The sequence below is a fragment of the Acanthopagrus latus genome, chromosome 14 (genome assembly GCF_904848185.1).
Source record: "Acanthopagrus latus isolate v.2019 chromosome 14, fAcaLat1.1, whole genome shotgun sequence".
Lineage (NCBI taxonomy): Eukaryota > Metazoa > Chordata > Actinopteri > Spariformes > Sparidae > Acanthopagrus > Acanthopagrus latus.
This window is the reverse complement of record NC_051052.1, coordinates 6,496,298-6,523,038: the sequence shown is the minus strand read 5'-3', so window position 1 is coordinate 6,523,038 and position 26,741 is coordinate 6,496,298. Positions and strand designations below refer to the sequence as shown.

General features: G+C 40.6%; 2 protein-coding genes, 1 long non-coding RNA gene and 1 other non-coding gene across 16 annotated transcripts in view; 3 read left to right on the top strand and 1 right to left on the bottom strand.

Annotated features, from left to right (window-relative positions):
- Positions 1 to 678: 678 nt before the first annotated feature.
- On the bottom strand, positions 679 to 10,220 carry LOC119032611. Of its 11 annotated transcripts, none has more exons than XR_005078977.1 (8): positions 9,557 to 10,220; positions 7,337 to 8,917; positions 5,833 to 7,253; positions 5,413 to 5,742; positions 5,011 to 5,135; positions 4,695 to 4,853; positions 1,260 to 1,385; positions 679 to 828 (listed from the first exon to the last, which is right to left on the bottom strand). It is a non-coding gene; the product is annotated as an uncharacterized LOC119032611 (long non-coding RNA). The 11 variants fall into 11 exon arrangements; XR_005078974.1 differs by lacking the exons at positions 679 to 828; positions 1,260 to 1,385 and having other exon boundaries at positions 3,512 to 4,853; positions 7,337 to 7,794; positions 7,900 to 7,974; positions 8,192 to 8,917; positions 9,557 to 10,218; XR_005078980.1 differs by lacking the exons at positions 679 to 828; positions 1,260 to 1,385 and having other exon boundaries at positions 3,512 to 4,853; positions 7,337 to 8,232; positions 8,308 to 8,917.
- A 75-nt stretch (positions 10,221 to 10,295) lies between these two features.
- Positions 10,296 to 10,378, top strand: trnal-cag. The gene has a single exon. It is a non-coding gene; the product is annotated as a tRNA-Leu (tRNA).
- Positions 10,379 to 10,692: 314 nt separating this feature from the next.
- On the top strand, positions 10,693 to 22,608 carry LOC119032884 (plexin-C1-like). The gene is made up of 16 exons (XM_037122506.1): positions 10,693 to 12,481; positions 13,553 to 13,675; positions 15,223 to 15,357; positions 15,451 to 15,551; positions 15,643 to 15,748; positions 15,832 to 15,997; positions 17,510 to 17,612; positions 18,660 to 18,735; positions 19,245 to 19,286; positions 19,429 to 19,559; positions 19,966 to 20,145; positions 20,355 to 20,463; positions 20,976 to 21,152; positions 21,234 to 21,401; positions 21,838 to 21,937; positions 22,125 to 22,608. Exons 1-16 carry the CDS (start codon positions 11,471 to 11,473, stop codon positions 22,181 to 22,183), a joined length of 2,787 nt encoding a protein of 928 aa, XP_036978401.1. The 5' UTR covers positions 10,693 to 11,470; the 3' UTR covers positions 22,184 to 22,608.
- A 147-nt stretch (positions 22,609 to 22,755) lies between these two features.
- The window catches only part of plxnc1 (plexin C1), a 28,128-nt gene continuing 24,142 nt past the window's right edge, over positions 22,756 to 26,741 (top strand). The window contains exons 1-3 of one of the 3 annotated variants that reach the window (XM_037122011.1): positions 22,756 to 23,008; positions 24,327 to 25,498; positions 26,391 to 26,513. In XM_037122011.1, the coding sequence (XP_036977906.1) occupies positions 24,491 to 25,498; positions 26,391 to 26,513 (1,131 nt within the window). In that variant the 5' untranslated portion in view covers positions 22,756 to 23,008; positions 24,327 to 24,490. Of the gene's footprint in view, positions 23,009 to 24,029; positions 24,195 to 24,326; positions 25,499 to 26,390; positions 26,514 to 26,741 lie in introns of those variants that run through there. The other 2 variants (XM_037122012.1, XM_037122010.1) reach the window with 2 other exon arrangements.

Below are 26,741 nucleotides of genomic sequence, written 5' to 3'. Positions count from 1 at the left end.
GCAACTTACTTTAAAAGGCAAGAAATGTTTAAGATTTATTTGCCTTATGAGTAGACAAAACTGTCATCATCACAGAGGATGTTTTCACAATGTTTTCACATCTACAGCAATAGCAAAATAGATCCAGGAATAATAATGGAAGGGCTATAAATATGCTAGAACTGGAAACATTTCTACCAGCGGTTCATTTGTGATGTCTCAGCATGTATACTGCTAAAACTGTGACCAAGAGCTTTTCTAGTGTACCATAACGTGTTTTATTTGCAAGTCAGGCCTGGCATTCTCCATAAGAATTAGACTTGGGAGTCTTGTGACCAAGACTCTGACATTCACTGTATTATTTTCATTAACAGTTATGCATCTCACAGTTAAGACTAAACTTGGGAAGACACGTTTCACTGAAGAACTAAAGTTAACCAACTGCTCTGACATCATGGGACCGCCCACCTCTGACCTGTAAGTCTTCTACCACTGTCAAGACTCTAAGATATTTACTCTAGACAAATAATACCCAATAACTGGAGGATAGACTGAGGTACAGTGAGTAACAGTCAATCAGGAATAGTCTGTTTCACCAAATCAGAATCCCCAGTTGTAAAATTATCTTAAACATAGAGTGTGAAAGTCAGTGAAGTCAGTGGTTTGTGAGTGCAGCTGTGGTAAGGTGCAAGGTATAAATAAACTACATACATAGACTTAGAAAACAAGCAAACCAACAGTATGGTGTGTCTGTATAGGAGAGCAGAGACAGTGGTTAGACTGCAGTCAAGACTTACACAACTAAGTGTAAGGCCACAACAGGTGTTGCAGATCTCCCTCGTTAGTCATCTGCATAGCAAGCAAACATGCATGTTAGTACCAGATCCAACCCCAAGATGACACTTTGGGTCTCACAGGATCACTGATCAGCCACAGCATTATAACCACTGACCGGAAGTGAAAAACATTGATCATCTTGTTGCAATGCAATGTGCTGCGGGGGAACCATACCTTCCACCAGAGCATGTCTCCCGACAGCTACGTTTATGCATCAACACAAAATCATCTGCTTTTACAGTAGTAGAGGGTTTCTGCTCATTTACATACATAGCAATGTGTTGAAGGAAACACTTTTTTAAACTGCTACAACTCAATCATCTCACAAAGACATTAAAATGATTAAACAGCTGAGCACCAACTGTGAAAATGGGAAGCCTAATCACGGAGAAACTCTAGTTGTATTATAGCCGTTTACACAATGCCTGAATTCTTTTCGTTACCTCTCAGCTGCTGTTTATCCATCAGCAACTCGTATGAGCATACAGCTGAAAGAGCTTCCTGAGTTCTCTCAGCGAGGACACACTGAATCAAGAGCACTCTCTCTGCATATGTTGAATGGGTGGCACCTGCAACACATTCAAGAAAATGAAAATAGCATCAGGGTCTTGCTCATTAAACTTTAATACTTTTTATTGCAATTGAAATGATCCTATAAATGTAATACATTCATATATATGATAATATTACATATACATATGTACATATATACATATATATGTTTATGTATATATATGTTTATACAATATTTTTTATTATTATTTATAACAAATATATATACATATATACATATGTACATATTTACATATATACATATATATGCATATATATGTATGTATATGTATATATAATATTTTTATTGCAATTGAAATGATCCTATAAATGTAATACATTCATATATATGATAATATTACAAATACATATGTACATATATACATATATTTATTTATGTATATATATGTTTATACAATTTTTTTATATTATTTATAACAAATATTATATAGACATATAGACATATAAACATAAATACTAATATACATATATATGCATATATATGTATGTATATGTACATATGTATATGTATATTTGTATATATAATATTTTTATTGCAATTAAAATGATCCTATAAATGTAATACCTTCATATATATATTTATTTATTTATTTCAAGAAAATTATGTTTTGCTTGATGATCAGTTTAAAGGTTTTGGTTTTAGTATGTGTAACTTTCAAGAACAGAATTTAAGTAAATCAGAACCAGTAAATCTTAAATTCTGTTACAGGTTGCCATGGTAGATTAAGGCTTTGGTTATGTGAATCCAGAAGTAATGTGATTTATATATACATATATGTATATATGATGGCATATGTATATATGTATATATAATACTTTTTATTGCAATTGAAATGATCCTATTAATGTAATATTGTCATATATATGAAGGTATTACATATATATGTGCATATATACATATGCACATATATATGTACATATATACATATATATGTATATGTATATACATGTTTATACAATATATTTGTTATTATGTATTAAAAGTATACATATTATAAATATGCATATTATATATACATATACATATATACATATGCATATATACATATAAACATATACATACAGATATATGCATATATATGTATGTACATGTAAATATAAATGTAAATGTGTACATATATACATATATATGCATACATATATATGCATATATATGTATGCATATGTATATATCGGCAAAAGCGATTAATTCGAGTTTGTGGTTTAGGACGATTTAAAAAAAAAAACAAAAAACGATTTTCTCTTTAACTTGCTCCGCCGCCTCATGGGCTCCCGTAGTTCATAGTAGGCTCCACCCTCCCCGCATTGACTTTGCACAGAGAAACAAGCACAACATGCAGCGCGCCAAGAGTTCGTTCCGAAAAGACAGTCTGGTAAGTAGTTTGGTTTTGTGGCGTAAGACCTCGAACAAACCACGGTCCGCTACAAAGTTTGTTCCAAGGCTATTGCAACTAAAGGCAGCGGGTCGACACGTTTATTTCAGCCTCTCAAACAGACGCCTGCATCACAGTGGGACATTTGTTGTTCACTACTAGAAGACCGCAGCAGCCCTCAAACACCTGCTAAAAAGCGGCTAACATTAGCCGAATCATTACATTATTGTGTCCCGTATGAGAGGAAAGGGGCCCGGTGGACAGCTGTTAGATGCAGTCACGTTGCATAAAGCTAAATACATTGTGCCCGTATATACAGAGGAAACGCTAGAGGTTCACCCACATGCTGAGAATGTTTGATCCCAGGTTTGTGTTACAAAGCAGCAACAGTCAATACCAATATAGAAACTGACCTGTTTTTATAATAGCAAGCAATCTGATGTGTTAAATTTATGTTTACAAAAGCATTTTATCAAAAAGAGACACATTCTTTTCAAGCAAGTTCGAAGGTGCACTGGTTAAAATGGCGGGGCAATTTCGTTAAAAAAAAAAAAAGCATTAAAACAAATGGAATGCTTTTAATAACTAATTTGTAATTTGAAGTTTGTTCTTCAAGGGGAAAAAAATGCTTAAAATCGTAAATCGAGTTTGGTGTGAAAAAATCAGAGATTCAGTTTTTAGGCCATATCGCCCAGCCCTAGTTATACATTTGGTGTGCACTAGCTTTGTTCATGGAGAAAAGAAACAGAAACGTTTGAAAGATTTAATTACAGCAGACCCTGAAAAGTGCAACAAATACAATAAATAATCAAAATATAGAAAAACAGATTTATCACACAGCAGTATCCATACTTCAATAAACACTATTTAAGTAACAACTAAGCTAAACTAAACTAAACTTTACAATACAATTGTCAATTACTATTACCAAATGTTTAAAATATATGTAACTCTTCTTTTTCAAATATAGAAATAAAGTTATCATACAACTATGACAATACAATAGGACAATATATTAATACTTGAAGAATATCTCAAATTAAGGATTATTCATTTACAATATATTACACGCTATTTAGAGAATTTCTGCCGCATTTTTTCCTCCAACCACTGCTGTTTGGTGAGTGTATTGAACGCAGGGCAGGGTACTGGCTGTGTCCCGTGTCAGCAGTGCGGAACTGGCCACACCTTTTGCATGTGTTTGCCTTCACTGCTCTCCTGTAGGTCCAGACTCCGCTGTGGTGTTGGGCTCAGTTATTTGAGGGTTGGTGCCCTGAACCAGTGCAGGAAGGGCCACTGTGACAAAATGAGGAAGAATTTGTCCTGTTGCCGTGGCGATCTGAGGTGCTGGGGGCATGACAAGCACAAGCCTCTTCACTGGTGCCTTTGGCAGGATGGGGTGACTAGAGGCTGTCGGCCTCTGTTGTGCCTGACCTGCTGTGCTCTCTGGCAGCTGGTACTGGTGCTCCTGTCGAGCTGACCTGGACTCAGCAGAGAGAGCTCTTGCCTCCCGGAGAGACTCCTCAGACTCATGGAGGGCTGAAGGCACACAGCACCCTGAAGCAGCACAGAGAGCTCCTGCCTGTTCTGCCTACTGTTGTGCCACTGGATGAGGGTGTCCTGGTTCACCTCTACCAGCTGAATCTCTGATCCCTGCATCACCAGGGAGTTGCCAACAATAAGCTGCCCGATTTTGTGGTAGTCCCTCAGAATTCAGGACCACCTTGAGTCGGCCCCCTTGCCTTCCCTCACTGGGCCTTGGTGGAGATCACAGAGTCTAATAAAAATGTTTGACACCAACCATCAGCAGTTAGTCCACTGAGCAGGAGCACTACTTGCACCTAACATGCAAACAGCTGGTGCTCGCCAGTCGCTGGGTGTCCTGAACCGTCCATTTAAAAGTCTCCCCTGGTGTCGTGCTGCATAAATCACCTGCTGCTTGTCACCTTTGTCCAGCTTCTCCCACAGCGCTGTGATTGCTCTGGTCTGCTGGTTGGTGAGACAGAGAGAGGTCTGCTCCCGCAGCTTCACCAGATACTCAGCCAGTCTGTCCACGTGCTGGTATCCAGGAACATTTTAGTCATCAACAGCCTGTGCAAGTAAGAAAATAGCAAACCTTACAACCTTCACAGTTTATTTAAAGTACACATCATCCAGAGTGTATGCATATGTACTGTGTGTATATGTAAGAGTTGGGCTCATATCTTTACACCTACATATTTGAAACTGAACACTCACACACACTTACCATATCTTCATCTTCAGCCTGCATATCCACTTCAGCCTCAGCGGACGAAGTAGAGGGCATGATGGATGCACCAGAGGCCATGAAAGACATGCCAGGAGCCAGGACTGATGTTCCAGGAGGCAGGGCTGCAGGAAATGGTAAGAAAAATCACAACAAGATTATTTTGTGTAGATATTACAGCATCACAGTTTTAGTTAATTTTCACTGCAAAAACTATTATAATCATGATGATGCGACATTTGTTGGGGTCTGTACCAAATGAACATGTTCTCTTACATCTGGGGAACATGATTTGTAGGCCAGGCATCTCTGCAGTACTGCGCTACATCATTTTAATGCTGTTTTGTCATTGCACTTGGTCATATTGCAATTTCACTAGTATTTTGAGTAGTTCAACCATACCAGTAGCTATGGTGGATGTGCCGAAAACCACTGAGGATGTGTCCACGCTCAGGGTGGATGTGCCAGGAGCCATGCCAGATGTGGTGATCGCCAGGTGGAGACGGTGGACATCAGACTGGATGACGGACCAGGAGTGAGAGACGCTGCAACCTGAGGGACCTCCAGGTCCGCCACTGTGGGGTCGTCTGGGATGTCAGCGAAGCCCTCATCTGTTTCCACATCATCCTCATATTGTTCAGTTAACTCAGCAGTCTCCTCTGAGTCAGGGTGCATATCCTGCAGCGTCTGACCCGTCTACTGGAACAGATACTGTAGCTACTATGAGCTCTCCTGAAATAATTGACGTAAAGTGGAAAATGTACAGTGTTAATAGAGGATTTTAAAACCGAGTTGAATACCACTGTGTCCACAAATGCTTACCAGTGTAGCGTGACGGTGGACAGAACTCTGGCACCAACTTCTTGCCAAACAGCTTCTTATAGTGCCTGTTCACACAGTGAAACAGGTCACCCGTGTAGCTGCGTAAAGGTGACGGTGCAGTAGACAGGGCAGCACTACCACGGTCCTGGTTCCACCTATGGAGTCCCTCCTGCAAATATGCCTGTAAATCCAGGCTGTTGGCACTGTTCTCCAGAAGGACATTAACATACATTAAATTATGAAATATTCTTGGATTATACAGCACATGACCCAACATGTCTGATAGACACAAACCTGGTATGAAGCGGTTACGGTGGAGATGAACGGAGTCCAAAGATGCCGAGCCTCTGGCACATCTGTATGTTGGTAGCCACAAACGTCCCTTTGTGAACTCCCCTGTTTTGGTGTATAGAGCAACACCTGACAGATCCTGGATGCACTTGATGTGCTTTTTCTGGACATGCCAGATGTGCTGCATCCTCTCCCTGTCAAACAGGGGAACTCCAAGGTAGTTGTCCCCACTGCCACCCATCAGCCCCTACAGCAGCTCCTCCAGCAGCTTAGTGGTGGTCTCCTCACCACAGTTCCTCCTCCCGCAGGTGTCTGTTGATGTCACCATCAGTGAGACAAGGCGGGCCCTGTGACTGAAGCTGCTGTTTCTTTGCTTCACGCAGCAGGGCTAAATCGGCTGCATCCCACTCAAACACACATGCTAATAAGCGCAAATTGAAAACTGGGTACAGCTGGCGGGCATCTGTTATGCATCCCAGGGCAAGTCGGCGCATGAAGTGGCAGATATCCAGCCTTACTGTCAGGTCTGGCCACCTGCTGAATCTGGCCTTCAACTTGGTCTCCGCTGCCTCAGCACAGCAGCCACAGTCCACATATAGGATGACGGGGGGGGATCCACACCTGCCTGCTGGTATCGCTTGACCAGATCGGCAGCCATCATGTCCAGGCCAGCTCCACTGCACACTCCACACATATCAGTATCTGACCATACTCATTTCCCTCGGAGGTGAGCCAGAGTGCTGTGCCCTTGGCAGTTCCGACAAGCTTAGCCTATTTTCTGAAGCAAAGAAGATTGTTTAACCTTTTTAGTGGAATCCATCTTTAATATGTTGCCATAGATGGAAGTGATTCTGGCCTTGATGTCTCCCAGCCTCGTCAGAATGTCCTGGCTGTAAACGGAGAGGGGCCACTTACAGCTCGGCACCACAGCAGGCTGTGGAGGCTCAGGGAATGCCATGGGCAACAGTCCGGGCTGCTAGAGGAAGTCCACGCACTCTGTGGTGTACCGTGCCACACGGTGAAGCCATTCCTCTGTGTAGTTCTCTCTGAGTTGCTTCAAAACCCGCGTAGGGCTGTTCCCCAGACCTTTCTCCCGCAGAAGTCGGATCACCCGGATGTCACAAGCAAACCTTGGCCACAGACAGATGTATCAGTACAAGTGTTTTACATAACTCTTTTTGACAAGACAAGAAAGACAGGAGATGTTACTCACTTTTGTGTTAGGATGACCCGAAATTCCAACCTGTGCACCAAGTCCAGTTGTTTCAGGACAGTCTGACTCCAAGACACAGGGTTGGCTCTACATTTGGTGCAGGTTAGGGTCTCTGTCACCATGTTGTAGATCCTGTCCACATCCAGGACCTTATGTGCCCTCTTATGCAGTCCCACTCCTTTGAGTTGGTGGGGTCCACAGGCAGGGTTGGGACAGACCACCCTCACCTTCCACAGTTTGTAGGGCATCCAGACAAGAAGTGGGTGGGCGAAAATGCAGTCTGGAGCAGGAGCCTGGTCGTAGAGGTGACTTGGCTGTAGTGGATACTACCAGAGCTTCAAGTTGTGGGCCCCAACTTGAAAACATATTTCTCAATCCATTTGTGGTCTTCAGGTGACAAACCCTCTGACCACAAACGGGGCAGCTGAGGTGATGTCTCTGTCCTGGGTTGCACAAGCCTTAGTGATAAAAAAAAAAAACCCCATAATGCATAAACACACTTGATACTGGTAGAAGACTGATTATGCTCTACAGAGAATGATATTAAATGTTGCATTACTTACTGTGATGGTGGCACACACTGCTGTGGTACTGAGGACAGGCACTGGACCTGGAGCATCTGTCAAAGGGTCTGGAGACTGTAAAGGCATGGAAAAGATTAAAATTCATATTATAAACAACATAAAAATTACATTGGTATTTCATATAGCTGCTCTACATGAAATAATGTTATTTAGCTGTCAGGTGTCATTTGTGATTTGAGTGTTTATTTTTTTGATATTCTTAATAATCTTGAGATAAATATGGACAGAAATACATATACTTTACCTGTGTTTGAGTTAAATTGTTACTTACTGTGACAGCAATGCTGCTTCAGTGGGGCTGGTGACTTGGGTCTGTAAAGAATTCAATCTGAGTAACTTGTACAAACAAACTTAAATTTGAACAGTTCCAATGTGATCTCCATTTACCTCTGTTGTTTTTCTGGCTCTGCTCAGATTTGGCTTTGCAGCAGCAACATGAGCGCCACCAAATCTTGGCTTGGTAAACTGAAAGGAAATAAAGCTGTTCTTTCCCCTTTCCCCAATGAGCTGGTGTTGTAACAACTAGCGCTACCTTCTGCGTGTGAAAATGACACACACTGCCTCTCTTGACTAAATAAAGACGTCTGTCCTGGTCTCCGCATCTGACATTTCTCGATCTAAAAATAACAGTTGCATGTTTGATTGAATCAACCGCAGACTAAATCACTGATTTTCATTTGTGTTGTTACACAGATCTAATTCAAATTATGTGTTCATGACATGTTCATCAACTCATAGGAACATGGCCTTTACTGCATTTTATACAAATTATGAGTTAAATGTATTGTGAGAGTAAATAACAATGAATACAATATACTGTATACAGTGAATATACTGACTGTACTCATACCATCTGATGGAGGACATACCACTTCTTCTGCCTGGGAGCTGGCCTGTTTCCTTCACCTGCAGGCTGGACGCCACTGCTGGCAAACTTCCTCAGGCGGGACATCCACTCTGAGTCCGCCGTCGCCTTGTGGGACTTGGAAGATGTTGCCTTTGGTGACATAAATGCATGAACATTTTTTAAGTTAATGAAAACCACGTGAATACTTGAACATGAGAGCTAGACCATGACAACCAAAGCCAGCTAGGCTTTGATTGCATTTGCAGCTGTAGAATTAACCTGATTTGTATTATAAATGTGTATTCTTATAGTATGTTGCAGGAAATAGTATGAATTAGAAATTTAATGCCTTTACAGTTTGAATAATCTTATTAAAACAGGATGAAGTTTTAACGAGTCAGCTTCTCAGAACTGTTAAAGACACTTTGAGTTCAGGACACCACTAGGACCACACCACCCTGACAGTGAACTTCCCTTGACAAACAATGTACTACTTTGATTGTGTAAAGGATACCTGTAACACTAAATGGACACAATTAAAGTATATCTCCAGAAATGAAAACGAGCGTTTATCACATGAAAAACACTAGAATTACTCTTGTGAATGGGCTAAAGAGGCTAATTCAAGCTAGCAAAGCTAACATTCATTCATCGTTAACACGAATGTCAGCAAACGCGACAAAAAGCAAAAGTCAGTTATACAATTTAACGCAACAGGTGAAATTACTTTTCTATATAATGCGAATAAACTGAATAATGTGTACAGCAGAGTGATAAATGGGTAAATACTCGTCATTTAACTTGTTGTCCGACTTCTGTCACTCGCCTCAAACTCCGCTTCGAAAACAGACGACCGTCACCGCAAATCTTCTCGGCTTTTCTCGGATTTCGCTCGGCTCCGTCCAACATTTCTCCGTCGCGATTGGTCAAATGTTGGAGCCGGGCGAAGGCGATTGGTGGGGGAATGCTGGAGCTGCGGATTTGATTGGCCGTCGTCCTCCAACATCGTGAAATGTTGGACGGTCGCTCGCCGCAGTCTCCCCCCGGAGGCGTGAGTTCGAATCCCACTTCTGACAGCAGCCTTTTCGTAAACATACCTATAATGGAAGGGGCAGGTCACTTCGTTAAATGTGCTGGGTTGTCTGCCATCAACGTTTTAAGCGAATTCCATCTCTTTGTATTTGTCTTACTTATCGTCGGATTTTTAATATTTATACGCGTCCCTGAGAATTAGTGTTTTTCCTTTTGACCCGGAAGCGAACGACTGCATGTTGCGGCCGCGTTTATACGCATTAAAATATGTTCAACGCCCGTCAAACCTAATGGTTATCATGTTCCTTTAAATGCAGCTAACGACATCTATCCGTATCTTTATAATGATGGACCCGGCGTAAAGAGCTTAACGTTAATGTCACATGCGCGTCACCGCATTAAAATGAATAACGTACCACGCCTCAACGTCCTTCGCAGTGATCGGAATGTTACGTTAGATTTGGTCATATACAGCGTGTGTACGGCGTTTACGTATGTCAGGATGGCCGAGCGGTCTAAGGCGCTGCGTTCAGGTCGCAGTCTCCCCTGGAGGCGTGGGTTCGAATCCCACTTCTGACAAATTACTTTTCTCACTGTGGAGGAAGTTGCTTTTCTGAGTACTGTGATATGTATATATATTTGTATGTGAACTGTCTGTCTGTATGTGTATTCAAATATAAGAATCAGATCAGGAATCCTTAATTCTAATTAATTGCTTGCATTACAGCTGCTCCCATTCAAAGATGCAGAATTATGCAGAAACAAATAATAAAATGATAATAATAATAAAAACCATATACATAAAAAAGAACAACACAAATAGAGCAAATACAAAAAATGTAACTTCTACTTAGAATATATCCATATATATACAGTATAATAAATACTGCTACAGGGGATTTATGTGTACAATTTTATATTCCTTGTATGTTTCAACCTTTTTAATGTTTCTTCTTGTAGTGCAACTTTTACATAGTTTGTTCTATATTATTGTTTCATTTCTGGTTTAAATATTTGAATATCTGTTTATACATGTTCCTTTAGTGTGTAGCATGAGGGAGGCCACAACTGCGTTCCGTGGTGCAATCCCACTGCAGGATGGGAAATGAAAGCAAATGTTCAAAACCTTCAACATAAATGGCAGAAGAAACACTTCATGGAGGGCTTTTGAGGATTTGTAGTGACTGACTTCTTTCTCAGTGGCGTATTAGCTCCACTAGATGGAGCTCTTGAGCCACGAGTGTTTGACTCTCTGGGCTTTTCTCAGTTTTTGAGGAGAGTATGTGTAATTGTGAATTCCAAACTGTTAAGTCCAAAAGTTTTCAAATGTACAGAGTAAAGAAAAGTTATCAAATGTGCTTATCTCCTCTTCAGTCAGTCTAACTTTAAATGTTTTTTTTAATTAGTTTAATTAAAACTAATACCCTGCTTGGAATACGCAGCAAGTAATATAGTTTTGTCCATATAACCACCAATGTAAAAACACACTGTAAGATGTACTGTCACTATGTTTATTGTTTATAAGAGCTTCCGCGAACGCATGCACATCTACACACGACGCAACAGATGCGCACTGCGCTCTTACGCACGACTCCAGTGACACTGTGGAGGAGAGCTCAGAGCCATGCAGAGCCACATGTGTGAGCGTTTTACTGCCGCCGCTGCACGAAGATGATCCTGCTGCCTGGTCTGCTGTTCATCCTCTGGGGAGAACCGGCTCGGTGCCTGGCAGAGGGTGGAGGCTTTGACTTTTACGGAGAGATCCGCCAGTACGCCGTGGCCACCAACACGGTTTACGTCGCTACAGAGGAGAAGCTGTACCAGCTGAACCACGACCTGACTCTGGTCCGCAGTGTCACCCAGAGAGGAATCATAAAAAGTGGGGAACATGTGTACGATGCGCAGTTTCATCGGGTTACTGAGACGGATCAGTGGAACACAACTTTCAGAGTTAATGTGTTATTACCGTTTGTTGAAAATGCCACTCTGATCAGCTGTGGCGTGATCGACAGAGGGTGCGGTGTGTGCGAGCTGCTGGACCTGGAGGACATCTCCAGTGTGTTGCACAGGGAGCTCTTCTCGGTGGGGCCCCAGTGGCGCAACAGCAGCGCATCTGTCGGCTTCCTGGTCAATGTGGAGAAAACAAGGACCGAGACCGAGACTTACATTCTGACTGCCATACAGAAAGACAAAAAGAACCCCGATAAGATCGACTGTCCTTCTTCAGAAACTGTGAACCTTCATAATACGAACAACAAACAGATGGGACTCATATTTTCCTATTCTGGCGATGGATACAACACGATCAATGCCGTAGATGATGTGGAGTTTGTGGATGGATTTCAGCTTGGTTCTATCATTTATCTTTTCTCCAACCTGCCCCAAAGCAACAAAGTCCGTCTCATTTGGCTCGAGGGAAAAACCAGCAAAATCCAAACTTTCAGGTCACTGCGGGGCGCGACTCTCAGCATCTCTGACGGCGGTGGAGGCAGCAGACTCGAGGCCTCCTCGGTGGTCCCGGGTGGTCCGCCGGTTCTGTGGAGCGGCGTGTTCAGTGTGGACGGAGGACGAACCAACACTGAGCTGGTGCTGTTTGACATCAGTCCTGATCTCACCGGAGACAAAGACAAAGATCCGGACTTCTGCACCAGGTCAACCTGCGCTGACAGGATAACACCACAGGTGGGTCCTGATGTAGTTTTCACCCTTAAGTTGTATCAAGTGATACAGGATGTAATGGTGTGTAAAATAAGTCTAGAACAACACAAAATGGAGGAAGCTTGTTTCACTTATTTCTGGTAAAGAAACTAAGCGTGTATGTATTATACTGTCAGATCAAGTGACATCTGTCAACGAATGTTTGTCTCCAAACGTTTAGAAAGTACATAAGTTGATGAAGAAACTACGTTTTGTTGACTTCTTAACAAAATTAAAAGCAAATCACCAATCTGTCGAATTATCTGAGGGTTAAAAAGAGCTCATGCTTTGATTTGGCTTATTGACGAGGAAATCCACCATTAATCAAATGATGTTTTTATGATCTGTCCTGCCTGATCAGCAGACTGAGTTCCTTGCATCACATGAGCACACACAGAGAGAGAACTTTGCTTTTGAGTGCAGTCAAACAGAATGGTTGCCATCTTTATTGATTACTGATCTATATTAAAGGCAAACACAAGGCCGATCAATGAGAAATGATCATTCATGAGTAGTTCATAATGCAGGACAAGTTCACCAAAGCTCAAATTCAATGAATAAATAATACTCGTACATCAAACTTCCATTTTAAATTCATATCCCCGGTTGATACAGTCATTTTTGCCAGTGCCTTCAGTTTTGTGTGCCAGAACAAAAACAACAAACAAACACTGTCTTCCTCTTCCTCTCGTTTGTGGAATATTTCACCATAAAAAATACATTTCCACATGTTAACATTACTAAGGTGCTTTGCATCGATTTATGGCTGAATGTGGGTGTGGAGAGGTGAGATATGAGGCTGGCGTACGCACATTCCTTCATTTTATACAATATTTTCATTATTATTAGTAATGACTAGGTGTGTACTTAATAACATACTATAGTAACACACATCCAGTTAAGCTTTTTGAATACCAGATTTGTGATATGTTAATATGAAGAGCTGTCAAAATATTTTTCACCACTGCTTGTTTCCCACCTGCAAGTTCTTCAGAACTTCCATAGGTGTTATTTTTGGATCGAACTGTCATGATTACTGTGTTTTTTGTCCCTCAGCCGAAGACACTGAAGCCCAAGAAGGTGCTCTTCAGGCAGGACTACATGACCTCAGTGCTGGCAGTGAGACAGAAGGCCTGGATGATCTTCTTCATTGGGACGGGAGATGGGCAGCTCATAAAGGTGTGTTTAGAAAGACTACTCCAGTGCCTGTAGGAGGTATGTATTCCTATAGAAAAGTGGGCGGTTAAGAAGCTTTTTCATGGATGGCCAAATGAGGTTGTGTTTGAAGGTGGGACGTCGGTGATATAATTGGCCGTTTTTGACTACTTTTGATTTTACCAGTATATTTCTCTGTAGAAACTATTTACCTTGCCTTGTTTGGTGTCATTATTTTCAGCACAACCTCACATGTGTGGCTTTATAGTTATTTTTTCATTTTGACATACTGTATTAACACAATGGACCTAAAATCACAAAAAAACATAAAATCCGAGTAAGAAAATGTTAGATTTTTTACTGTAAAAACCACAAATATAAACTATAAATAAAGTATTAAAAAAAAAAAAACACAAATATGTTTAACAAACCATTTATATTACCTATAATGCAAATTTAAATTGTTTGCTAAATTTGTGCATGACTTTTTGAAATGTACAAAGTTATGTGTGACTATTTACATTTAAATGTAGGCAATGCCTCAGGCTCAGACCTGCCTCAGTCCCTGCCTGCCTGCTCCACATTCAGCCATCTCCTCATTGTTTTGACTCACAAAACAAAGAAACGACACACTACACACCTAACACACAACACTAAACACTACATAACACACTAACTATACACTCCAAACACACTACATGTCACAAATCTCTCAAATCTCAAAACTCGCCGTCTCTGTCACTGTCACTGCTGCTGTCACTCTTCCGCCGCTGTCCCTCCCACGACTTCCCCTGTTCCTCAGCAACCAAATCATGTTGTTTGTCATATAATTTTGTGATTAGTTGGTGTGGTGCCTTTTTCCACCAATAGGAACATGTTTTCTTGCTTGCAAGCACTTCCTGCTTGCGGACACTTTCGTGACAAACGCCTGTTTTTACCGTTTCTTCCCACACCAAACGCGCAGCAAACGTGATGGCAATGTTTGCAAAAAAGCGTGGTGGACAGTATTTATCATAAGTCTGGTTAAGCAGCTAGCTACACACGAACATCCACAGATTCCGATTCCAATTTGTTGTCCTCGCGTATCCGGATCTCCTCAGACCGGAACACACTCGGTCTGGACTCGTTCAGTCTCATTAATCCACAACAGTCAGTTTAGATGCACAGGACGGGACCGAACCGCCGGGAAAAAAAATCCCATGTCCTTTTGTACTTTTACATCTTTAATATATATACATAATATAAATATGAAAATAAATAAATACATAAATAAATAAGCAAACAGCTATATTTCCTGCAAGGCTGTGTATGCTGTGGTATAGCTATTTCGGGGTTTGTCAGTGGTTTAAAATGGCCATGGCACAGACATACACAGCCTTGCAGGAAATACAGCTGTTACCTAGAACTGATGTGGTAAAGTATACACTCTGTTTGTAAAAGTTTCCACTGGAGCATTTGTGCTCATATTGTGACAGTCCATTCTTTACAGTTCAGCTTTGCCTTGCATCTAAAAACACAACACAGCATCTCAGTTTCTCAAAATCATAACAACACTACATTCTTGTTGGCAGCTCTGTGTCGACAAGAACTATCACGCCACCTGTCCCAGGGTGCTCTACAAGGCCACTGATGACCGCAAAGTGCTTGCCAAAATGCACCTGGATCCAGTGGATCTTAAACATGTGTATGTGCCATTTCAAAACCAGGTAGGTGCATTACACCTGAAAAAACACACATGAGGATTTACAATGTCTTATGTAAGTCATTATTTTAAAGTGTTTTTGATTGTTTTGTTCCAGATTAAGCGTGTAGCTGTGTCAAACTGCAGCACATACACAAATGTGCAGGACTGTTGGTCTGCACAGGATCCATACTGTGTCTGGTGTGGCTCTAAAAGAAGGTCAGGGAAACAACATGTGCAGTTGAAACCATCCAGCAAGTATAAACAACATGTACAAATCTAAACTTTAAACATCATTTGCTCTTCCTAGTTGCACATTTGAAGATGACTGCCAGGACTCAGACTGGTTGTCCATTCCTGATGACTCTCAACAGAAAATGATCTCCCATAAAGTTGTCAAGGAGAACACCGGACAGGTCCAGATTATGTTAAAGTTTTTAACAACAATCAGTTGTGACTGCACCCTGTTTCTTCTTTAAACACCCACTTCCTTCCTCAGATCACTCTTACAATCCAGACACACGTGACTGGGGGTTCTGAGGCGCTCGCTAACTTTGCTTGTCAATTCTCTGCAAGTTCCAGTCAGCTTTGTATCATGAACAACACTCCTCCTCAGTTCCCACAGTGCACCTGCATACTTACAAACAGCACACTTCCAACTGAAGGTCAGTGACTTTTTCCCAAAAGAATATTTCACTCCAATACTGCACATCAAACTTTTTCATTAACCCTTGTATTGACATGATTTTCAGTAAAAGTGACATGCAAGTGATGAACTGTAGGGAGAGAGGGGATGTGTAACACGGGATACAAATCCCACTAACTTCAGGTCAAACTTTATTTTCTTTTGAGGCACACCAGCATTTGCTGCAGTTGTTTGTCTTTATTTGAAAGGTTTTATCTGGTAATACTTCATTTGACAAGTCTGTAAATTGGTAATGGTAAGTAGATGGTAACTGCACAAATTCTCTTAAACTGCAACTACTGCAAGTCAGTGAGTCAGACATACTCATCAAATTAAACATTCACCAATCAGTCTTTCTCTCTCTTTCTTTCTCACACATATACATACACACAGAGATATGCAGTTACTTAAAGTATTGTTAACTTTTTCCCTGTTATTAATTTACAGAATTTAATGATAAATTGTTGTCTCAAAATGAGTTATGAGTATGAGTCAGTAATAATGAGTTACATTTAACTTGAAGGATGTGAAGACATTATTAATAGGCCTCAATGTGTAATTAAGGAATGAAACTCCAAAAACTTGATTCTTGACTATGAAGTCATTTTTGTCTGTAATTAGCATTATATGTAACTAACAATAACAAAAAAGACATTTAGGGAAACTTGTTCCAAACTTGAACCGATCTGATGAAGTTACAGAAATTGGTAAGATTGTAAATGGTTAAAAATGTATTTCAATTTACTGACCTGCATAAGTTTGCAAAAAAACAGTTCGAAATGAAGCTGTGACAACTCACTGCAAGTAGCCTGCTGAGGGGAAGTACAACAGAAACTAGCTGGAAATTAAGATGACATAAACTTCAGATTAGAAACTAGTTGGAGGTAACCTGGACATATATTTAAGGATTTACTGTTTTGAATTACTTATTAACTGCTACTATTGGAAATAGCACATAATTATTATTAAATCCTTTTGGGATCTTTTTCAATTAATCTTGAGGTATTTACTGTGGTAACTAGGAGAAATTTCATATATGTATATGTATATAAGACCTCCAAAATTAGGTTGTATTTTTTTTTGTTTTTAGTGAGGAATTTAAGAGAAACCGGTGTATATCCACAGAAGGAGAGGAATTGGTAGCTTTACATTTCTAGATAACTTCTGCTAAAAACAAGAATTGGTAAGCTCGTGCTTCACCAGGAACTAGAACAAGAAATGTTCAAGATTTCCTTGCCGTCTCTCATCATCACAGAGGATGTTTTCACAAACCGTCTACGGCAATAACAAAATACATCCAGAAATAACAGTGGAAGGGCTCTACGTATGCTAGAGGTGGAAAAATTACTACCAGACATTAATTTGTGATGCCAACATGTATACTGCTAAAACTATGACCAAGAGGTTTTTTTACTGGACCATTCATTGTGTTATTTGCATGTCAGGCCTGGCATCCGTAAGAATTCTTCACTGTATTATTTTCACTTAACAGGTATGCATGTCACAGTTAAGACTAAACTTGGGAAGACACGTTTGACTGAAGAACTGAAGCTAACCAACTGCTCTGACATCATGGGACCGCCCACCTCTGACCTGTAAGTCTTCTACCACTGTCAAGACTCTAAGATATTTACTCTAGACAAATAATACCCAATAACTGGAGGATAGACTGAGGTACAGTGAGTAACAGTCAATCAGGAATAGTCTATTTCATCAACAACCAAACTGAATCAAGACAGAATCCCTAGTTATATAATTACCGTATAACATAGGGTGTGAAAGTCAGTGAAGTCAGTGGGGTGTGGTGCAGATTGTGGGTGCAAGTTGTGGGAAGGTGCAAGGTACAAATTAAAGACATACATAGACTTAGAAAAATAAGCAAACCAACAGTGTGGTGTGTCTGTATAGGAGAGCAGAGACAGTGGTTAAACTGCAGTCAGGACTTACACAACCAAGAACACACTGGCCACAACAGGTGTTGCAGATCTCCCTCATTAGTCATCTGCATAGCAAGCAAACATGCATGTTAGTACCAGATCCAACCCCAAGATGACACTTCGGGTCTCACAGGATCACTGATCAGCCACAGCATTATAACCACTGACAGGAAGTGAAAAACATTGATCATCATCATGTGCTGCGGGGGAACCATACCTTCCACCAGAGCATGTCTCCCGACAGCTACGTTTATGCATCAACACAAAATCATCTGCTTTTACAATAGTAGAGGGTTTCTGTTCATTTTACATACGTAGCAATGTGCATTGGAAACACATTTTTAAACTGCAACAAAACAATCATCACATAAAGACATTAAAATGATTAATCAGCTGAGTACCAAGTGTGAAAATGTGAAGCCTAATCATGGAGAAACTTTACATTTGTTGTATTCAAGCCATTTACATAATGCCTGAATTCTTTTCTTTACCTCTCAGCTGCTGTTTATCCTTCAGCAACTCGTATGAGCATACAGCTGAAAGAGCTTCCTGAGTTCTCTCAGCGAGGACACACTGCATATGTGAAACTGGTGGCACCTGCAACACATTCAAGAAGATGAAAATAGCATCAGGGTCTTGCTCATTAAACTCCGGCACCAAATGTGTTGATCTCAACCAAGAGTATAATATTTGTCTTCTCTTCAGGTGTCAGCAGTGTACTGAAGCTGGATGTAGTTGGAGCACCAACAGCTGCTCCTGGAGGTCTCCAGGAGATATGGAAGTAATCATCTATTCATTATCTATTATTCATACAACAGCTACATTTATGCTAAATTAATGCATACTACTTTTAAACATCAGTGGCACATCCCCATATTAATGTAGTGACAGTAAAATCAGAATGACGACCACAAAGACATGCCGAACTTCACTTTGATGTCATGTTAGCCACAAGCAGCTGTTTACAGTGAAAAGGCTCTGATGAACTCACTGTGGACCACCAGCACACAGCGGACACACACAGTTAGCAACTAGCTTAAAAAAGAGTCAGATATTTTCCTCAGGAAATCGTGGAGACCAAAATAGAGCAAACTGCTCGTTACAAAATGTGTCTCATTTTCATTTTTTACCAAATTAACTTATGTGTCCAAAATGTTAAATAAGACAGTGTTTATGTTAAGATAGTCTCTAATACACCTTTATAGACAGAATTAAAAATACAAGCTACATCCTTTATGTGTTACCTTTACAATGACTGACATGTATCTCTATTACATTTTGTCTTTGCAGGACAGTGTTTGCCAGATCATGGCGTCCGGGATGAACATTTCTGTGAGTCTGAACATCTTCTCTCACATGTTCCACTACTAAACTTCACACTACATTCACTCGCAATTACTTAAGGTGCAACATTTAAAAAGGTGTGTGTGTGTGTGTGTGTGTGTGTGTGTGTGTGTGTGTGTTATACTGTCAGAAGCCTGAGATATCCTCCATCACTCCCAGTGTTGTGTCTTTCTATGGCAAAAACCATGCAGTGTTGTCAGGTAATGACCTCAAGGATGTGACCAGAGTGAGGAGGCTCAAGACTGCACCCAACAAGAGTGAGTCAGTTTAAGGGTTGTTTATGTTTACATCACATGTACCAGTGCATTACAATACTTTATTGTATACTTTGTTGTCATATTTACATTTTGGTCAATTCATAAAATTTGATATCGTAATATTAATTAATAATAGGTCCATTCTAGTCTATCTATCAAGTTTTATGTTTTGGTATTATTTTTATATTATACATCATGTGTTATATTTTGTACCTGCAGAAGGACTCTCAGTGTTATTAACCTTCATCTTGGTGAATTGAATTACATTTTTAACTATATAACTTTCCTTTTGCCCTTCTGCTTGATACTTTGTTGTTGTTGATGTATAGACCAGTTCCCTCTAACAATATTATTTATATATTATTTTTTGTCTCAGTGAGACTAACTGTAGTCCTGTGTTCTTTCTTCAGATCTCCAGTATTGAATAACAATGGTGTCAATCTGACGTTCCACATTCCCCGCACTGATATTAAAGGCGTGGTCAAAGTGTGTGTTGTCCTCTCTGATGGTAGTTGCCATGGCAACGCTACAATCACCTACCGGTCCTTTCCTTCCTGCACTAACATTGTACCACGCAGCTCTTGGTTCAGGTAAGACTTAATATAACCACACATGCACAGCCAGAAACTGAGACAAAAAAAGTCCAGATAAAAGTTTCCTGATTCCCATTTTTTAACACATCTCATCTCAACGGGATATTTCCAACAACTACTGGGCTGTTGGACTTTTTCAAATTAAAATTATGTGTACACAGGCGTGTGTCAGTATGAAAAATCCTCCACTATTCTGTGTCGTGTAGTGGGGGGAGAAAGATCACCCTGATGGGATCCCACCTGGAGTTTGTGGAAGGTGTCATGCACAGTCACGCCCAGCAGGAAGTCAGACCGCCAAGACACAATGACTTTCAGGTGGATCTGTCTGCACACACACACACCCACACTAACAGTGAGTTAAGTCAAAGCCCAGTGTGTTTTACATGAATTGTGCCATGTTACAATATATGACAGCATGTCAGTACTGTCACATCATGTAGGCCATGTGAAGCAGCAAAAGCAGGAAGCTGGACCTTTAGCCCAAACCACTGTATGCAAGTGTTGCACTGCAAGTCTTGTGTTTCGCACATTGATTGCTATTGATAGCAGCTGCAATACAGCTCGGATACAGTGTAAAGAGAGTAAACAGTAACGTCATTAACGTCAACGTTAATGAGGAGCACATGCAGTGTTTCCTGTAAGTTGCTTGAGACAATTATATAGAATGATGTAAATACATCAAAAGGCATGTGTTGCAAACATACCCTTGAATGGCTGGATTTGATTTCATGAAAAAAAATTAAATTACATCTTAGTCTATATACCACATCACCAAGGTCATCTGATGCTGTGCACAAATTTACCTTTCTACATTTTATCTATTGCAGAATCTAATCTACGACACACCTGCAGCTCAAACTAATGGGATTTTTACAAGCAAAGTGATTCTGAAGATAGCAAATGAAACCTCCGCCTGCTCCACAAGAATAACCTACTATCCAGACCCTGAGTTCGTCAGTTTCACACTCATGAGAATAGGGGACAATGTGCGCATCACCCTACAGGTACAGCGTATTTTCCCGCATACGTGCACACATGTGACGTCTGCTCATGAGCATCATCATTTGCGTCTGTTGTCGTTTTAGAAAAAGGCAGACAAACTGGACATGACAGTGGCTGAGTTGTCAGTGTGGGGGGTTCAGGATGGACAACAATACCCCTGCATCATAGAGGCCAAAGAAACCACTAACAAGTCTGACTTCTTCATTTGTGGAATTCAGAGGACACCGGATGATAATTTTCAGCATTTAATGGTAAATCCTTCATTTAAATAAATATACTGTAAAGAAATACAACCTTAAAGGATAATTTCAGTCGATTTCAACATGCAGCTTTATTGCTCAAGCTACCCTTGACTTGCCAGTAACGAAGACGCAAACGCTTTTGGTGCAAACCTTACATGGCTCCTTGAACGGAGAGTTAGCATTGACAGCTAACAGCATGGGGTCAATAAAGCTGCATGTTGAAACCGACCGAAATTATCCTTTAAATTCAGTGTGATTGTAGGCAGGAATTACACTGTATAATAGCCAATTCCTCAGGAGTAATTTAGATTTCTAAACAGAGGCTTTCAAATTGTCATGTTTACTTTGAGGTCCTTATCACGCAGACATTAAATGTATTTGGGCCCTGTGATTGTGACTGTGATTTTTTTTTTTTTTTTAATAACAGCGCTGTTATTATTTCCAGATAAGGTTTGGTGACAAGACAGTAACACTAGGGCCTCCATCTCTAGTACATCAGGTCATACTGATACTGCGTATCCTGTTGATACCCTGTGTTATTTTTGGTAAGTCGTTAAGTAGACTGGATTTTTAAGATAATCATTTTCAATTAACCTGAATAATTTCCTCTATACATTCTAGATCATAGTGTGTGATTACGCTAAACGTTAGTTTTCTAATGCTTTTAATAGAGTCGGGGCATCTTACTGTCTTTCTGTTTGGTTTGAATCATTATCTGTGTTTGTCTTTCAGTGCTGGTGATCATCTGTCGATGGCAAAAGAAGCTCACTGATGAGATGAACAACCATTAGCTGAAACCCGGGGGAAATTTTTTTGCAACTCCATTATCAGAATGAATGTCATTCGTCTGGTTATATGTATTCTTCCTTGATGTCCATTGCTCCAGTTGCAGGTTACTGGAGTGAAATTCACTCTTTTGTCTCTTTTGTAAAGGGAAGCAATCTTAAATGTACAGTGCATGTATGAGGGTTTAGTTTTGGGCTTAACATATCTTGCAGCAATCAGCTGCTTGATTGTTTTTCTTTACGTTATTGCCTCAAAATTACCAATTACACTTATAATTTGGCAATAATATGGCAACCCGGATATGAGAGGAAGCTGGTGTGAGTATTTTCATGAAAACAAATGAGATTCATGTTCAATTAAGTATATGGCCGGATGACTTGAAGGTATTACATTTATGGGATCATCTTAATTGCAATCAAATATATATATGTATATATATATATATATATATATATATATATATATATATATATATATATATATATATTTGTAAACATGTAAACAAATATGGAAATTGTTGGCACAAAACTGAAAGAAATCTGTTTCATAAATAATTTCTGTCCTGAAATGTTGCAAGAATGTCTAAATCTAGTAAAGATTCACGACTACCTCGGCTACAGACAACGGTGAACTAATAACGAGCAGGTGAAAAAAGAAACTGCGTCACATCACTGAAATGAGACTGTGAACAGGTCGAACAAACATTAGCCTCTAAGTAGCTAGCAATAAATTATTAAGACTAAACAGGCTGTTAAAGGAAAATGGAATATCAAACTACAAGAAGAAAACAACTAGACCTACATGTTACAGGCCAGCACACACACACTGGAGTGAGTACAACAAAACCAACTTTAGCTGCTAGCTCCTACCAATTAGCATAAGATTTAAACTGTGTCTCAGTTGAACCACCAGAGGGTAGCCTACGTTAGCTTTCTAAAAGGAAGCTAATATCCATCTATATATATTGTCTACATTATGTTACTAGTTATTGTCAAAGTAATTTTAGTGTTTAAAGGTAACAACTTAAGTAGTGGTTATGAGAACGGGGGCTTAAAGCTTAATTACACGTGTTAGCCAAGCCTACATGCAATAGCTAGCCTATGTTGTGAAAATAATGCTAAACACTACATGTTATTTTGCTCTTTGAGCCCTTTCTTTCTTCTCTGTAACAATTCAGCACTTTATTTCACATTTAGTTGGACAGTTTTTTTTTCTCCACTACACCGTAAGTTTCAGGTTTACTGAAGGAGAAAACACCTTGAAGCCACTTGTAACATTAAAAAGTTAGAGACTGACCCCATGATGTGTGTTCAGTGTGCGTCTGCTGAGGGTTTTTAACTCATTCTCTGTTGGGTTTCTTAGTATGGTCAAGTTGATATTTTTGTTCCAATTCAACATTTCATCCCTTCTCCTTCTTTCTTTTATAGATAAAGAGTGAACTTATACATCCTCTTAATGCTGGAGTTCCCGTTTCCCATAAAAAAAAAAAAAAAAACAGTTGGTGATGACTTTGGATTAGGACGCACTCTGTTCGTCAGAGTTACCTGTCAAACTCAGGGTGTTAAGGGAGAGCTGTATTAAAGCGTCACCTGGTGGTGGTTTATACAGACTGGTTTAATCCATGTAAGGGTGTAGTGGGGACATGGTTTTATTGATGGGGTGGTTCTTTGAGTCTGAAATATTAGTTGTGATGGCTTTTATGTCGAGGAAGAAGTCAATCACGTCACTAAATTTCACCGAGACCAAATTCCCTGATACACCTTTCTGTTGTTTCCGTGCTCCGGCGGACTAGATTGTTTTTTCTGTATATGCACACAATGTTTGTATCCTGAATGTACTGATGTTAATAAGATTTTAGGCTGCAGAGTTATTTCCAGCAGCGTGGGGACGCGCTGCACGGTTGTCTCCACCAGGTCGTGCCTGTGAGTCAGAGAGAAGATAAAAAGAAGAAGCTGCAGAAGAACAACTGGTCTTCTCGTCGTCTAAGTCAGCTGTCACCTGCTGAAATGTGTCCAGGTGTGCTCACGTGTCACTCCATGCACGAGTTCTGTGGTCACACTAAAATTGCATGAGCTTTGATTGAAATCATGATGAAAAGCGCAAAACAAACTTATCTCAGAAATAATCAAATCGTCTTTTGGATTTCAGTTTCGCTGGTCGCGCCCCCTCCCACCATCAGCACTTCTCCTTTCAACAGAGGCGCACTGCGCTCTTACGCACGACTCCAGTGACACTGTGGAGGAGAGCTCAGAGCCATGCAGAGCCACAGCACCATCACTGTGTGAGCGTTTTACTGCCGCCGCTGCACGAAGATGATCCTGCTGCCTGGTCTGCTGTTCATCCTCTGGGGAGAACCGGCTCGGTGCCTGGCAGAGGGTGGAGGCTTTGACTTTTACGGAGAGATCCGCCAGTACGCCGTGGCCACCAACACGGTTTACGTCGCTACAGAGGAGAAGCTGTACCAGCTGAACCACGACCTGACTCTGGTCCGCAGTGTGACCCAGAGAGGAATCATAAAAAGTGGGGAACATGTGTACGATGCGCAGTTTCATCGGGTTTCTGAGACGGATCACTGGAACACAGCTTTCAGGGTTAATGTGTTATTACCGTTTGTTGAAAATGCCACTCTGATCAGCTGTGGCGTGATCGACAGAGGGTGCGGTGTGTGCGAGCTGCTGGACCTGGAGGACATCTCCAGTGTGTTGCACAGGGAGCTCTTCTCGGTGGGGCCCCAGCGGCGCAACAGCAGCGCATCTGTCGGCTTCCTGGTCAATGTGGAGAAAACAAGGACCGAGACCGAGACTTACATTCTGACTGCCATACAGAAAGACGAAAAGAACCCCGATAAGTCCTGTCCTTCTTCAGAAACTATGAACCTTCATAATACGAACAACAACCAGGTGGGATTTATATTTTCCTATTCTGGCGATGGATACAACACGATCAATGCCGTAGATGATGTGGAGTTTGTGGATGGATTTCAGCTTGGTTCTATCATTTATCTTTTCTCCAACCTGCCCCAAAATAACAAAGTCCGTCTCATTTGGCTCGAGGGAAAAACCAGCAAAATCCAAACTTTCAGGTCACTGCGGGGCGCGACTCTCAGCATCTCTGACGGCGGTGGAGGCAGCAGACTCGAGGCCTCCTCGGTGGTCCCGGGTGGTCCGCCGGTTCTGTGGAGCGGCGTGTTCAGTGTGGACGGAGGACGAACCAACACTGAGCTGGTGCTGTTTGACATCAGTCCTGATCTCACCGGAGACAAAGACAAAGATCCGGACTTCTGCACCAAGTCAAGCTGCACTGACAGGATAACACCACAGGTGGGTTGTTGTATTTAAATGCAAGGGGTTTGACTGATGGGATGTTTTTCGTTTTTTTCCACGTTAGAGTTAATCTCTGGTCATTAACATCTACAGAAAGGCAGATCAGTTCGTCGCTGTGTGGTGTAAAGAAATTCACCAATCTAGAACCATATTCAATGGGCTTATTGCACTGCAGTGACAGAATCTTTCACTTAGGATCAATCTGGATCAATCTGTATTCCAATAACAGTTTATAAAGTGCTTATAAATTGAAATACACTTGCAGAGGTCTACATAATGAAAAGAAAACATGACATAACATAAGAATTTGAGAGTAAATAGATAGTAATAGATAATAATGATAATAATAATAATAGTAGTAGTAGTAGTAGTAGTAGTAGATATAAATTACCATTAAATTCATGGAATAACGTTTTTTCCCAGGAAAGTTTCTATCTCATCTCAAAAATGTTCACAAGCTAAATGAGCATAAAGTTAAAGAAGTTACTTCCAAGTGAAATCTGGTCTGCTGTCAGCATATCTGAGGAAGGAAGGAACTGGGTTTTGCTGACTGACACTTAGCTTATTACCCAAGCTTGGAGTCCAAAAGAGTCTTAAAAGGGTGAGAGGCTACTTTATTGTATATTATCATATACATAGATAGCTTCTATGAAATCAATGATAATATAATTATGTCATAGATACCTGCATAGATGTAGATAGATAGTCAGCCATGAATGAACATGACTCATTTTAAGAACACTTAATGAATCTCTTGGTGCAGTTTATGCAGTTTTTAGTAATGACAGGCTATTTGAAGTTCCCTCGATACTTCAGAGCTCTACTCTTCATGAATCCACAAATACCTGTCCTATGCAAATCTGCTGATCAGTGTGTTTTGGTTCCTCAGCCGAAGACACTGAAGCCGAAGAAGGTGCTCTTCAGGCAGAACTACATGACCTCTGTGCTGGCTGTGAGACAGAAGACCTGGTTAGTTTTCTTCATTGGGACGGGAGATGGGCAGCTCATAAAGGTGCGTGCAAAAAAATATGTATTTATTATTTGAATTGAATCAGTAGTTCCACAATACAGGTGACAGCATGCATCAAAAGTCATATTATGTACCTTGTAACATTGAATGATAAAAAGCTGTGGTATTTCCTTCCTGAACAGTGTTTATTTATTGATAGAAAGCAGGATGATCTGAAATGATTCCATCACTTCAGATTGGAGCCATGATCTGAAGTGCCTAAGGCGATGG

Excerpts from the sequence above, each read along its gene's own strand:
- LOC119032884 (XM_037122506.1), top strand. The coding sequence starts at position 11,471 with ATGATCCTGCTGCCTGGTCTGCTGTTCATCCTCTGGGGAGAACCGGCT. Across the intron at positions 13,676-15,222 it reads GAGATGGGCAGCTCATAAAG|CTCTGTGTCGACAAGAACTA; the intron begins GTGTGTTTAGAA and ends TCTTGTTGGCAG. Across the intron at positions 15,749-15,831 it reads TCAAGGAGAACACCGGACAG|ATCACTCTTACAATCCAGAC; the intron begins GTCCAGATTATG and ends TTCCTTCCTCAG.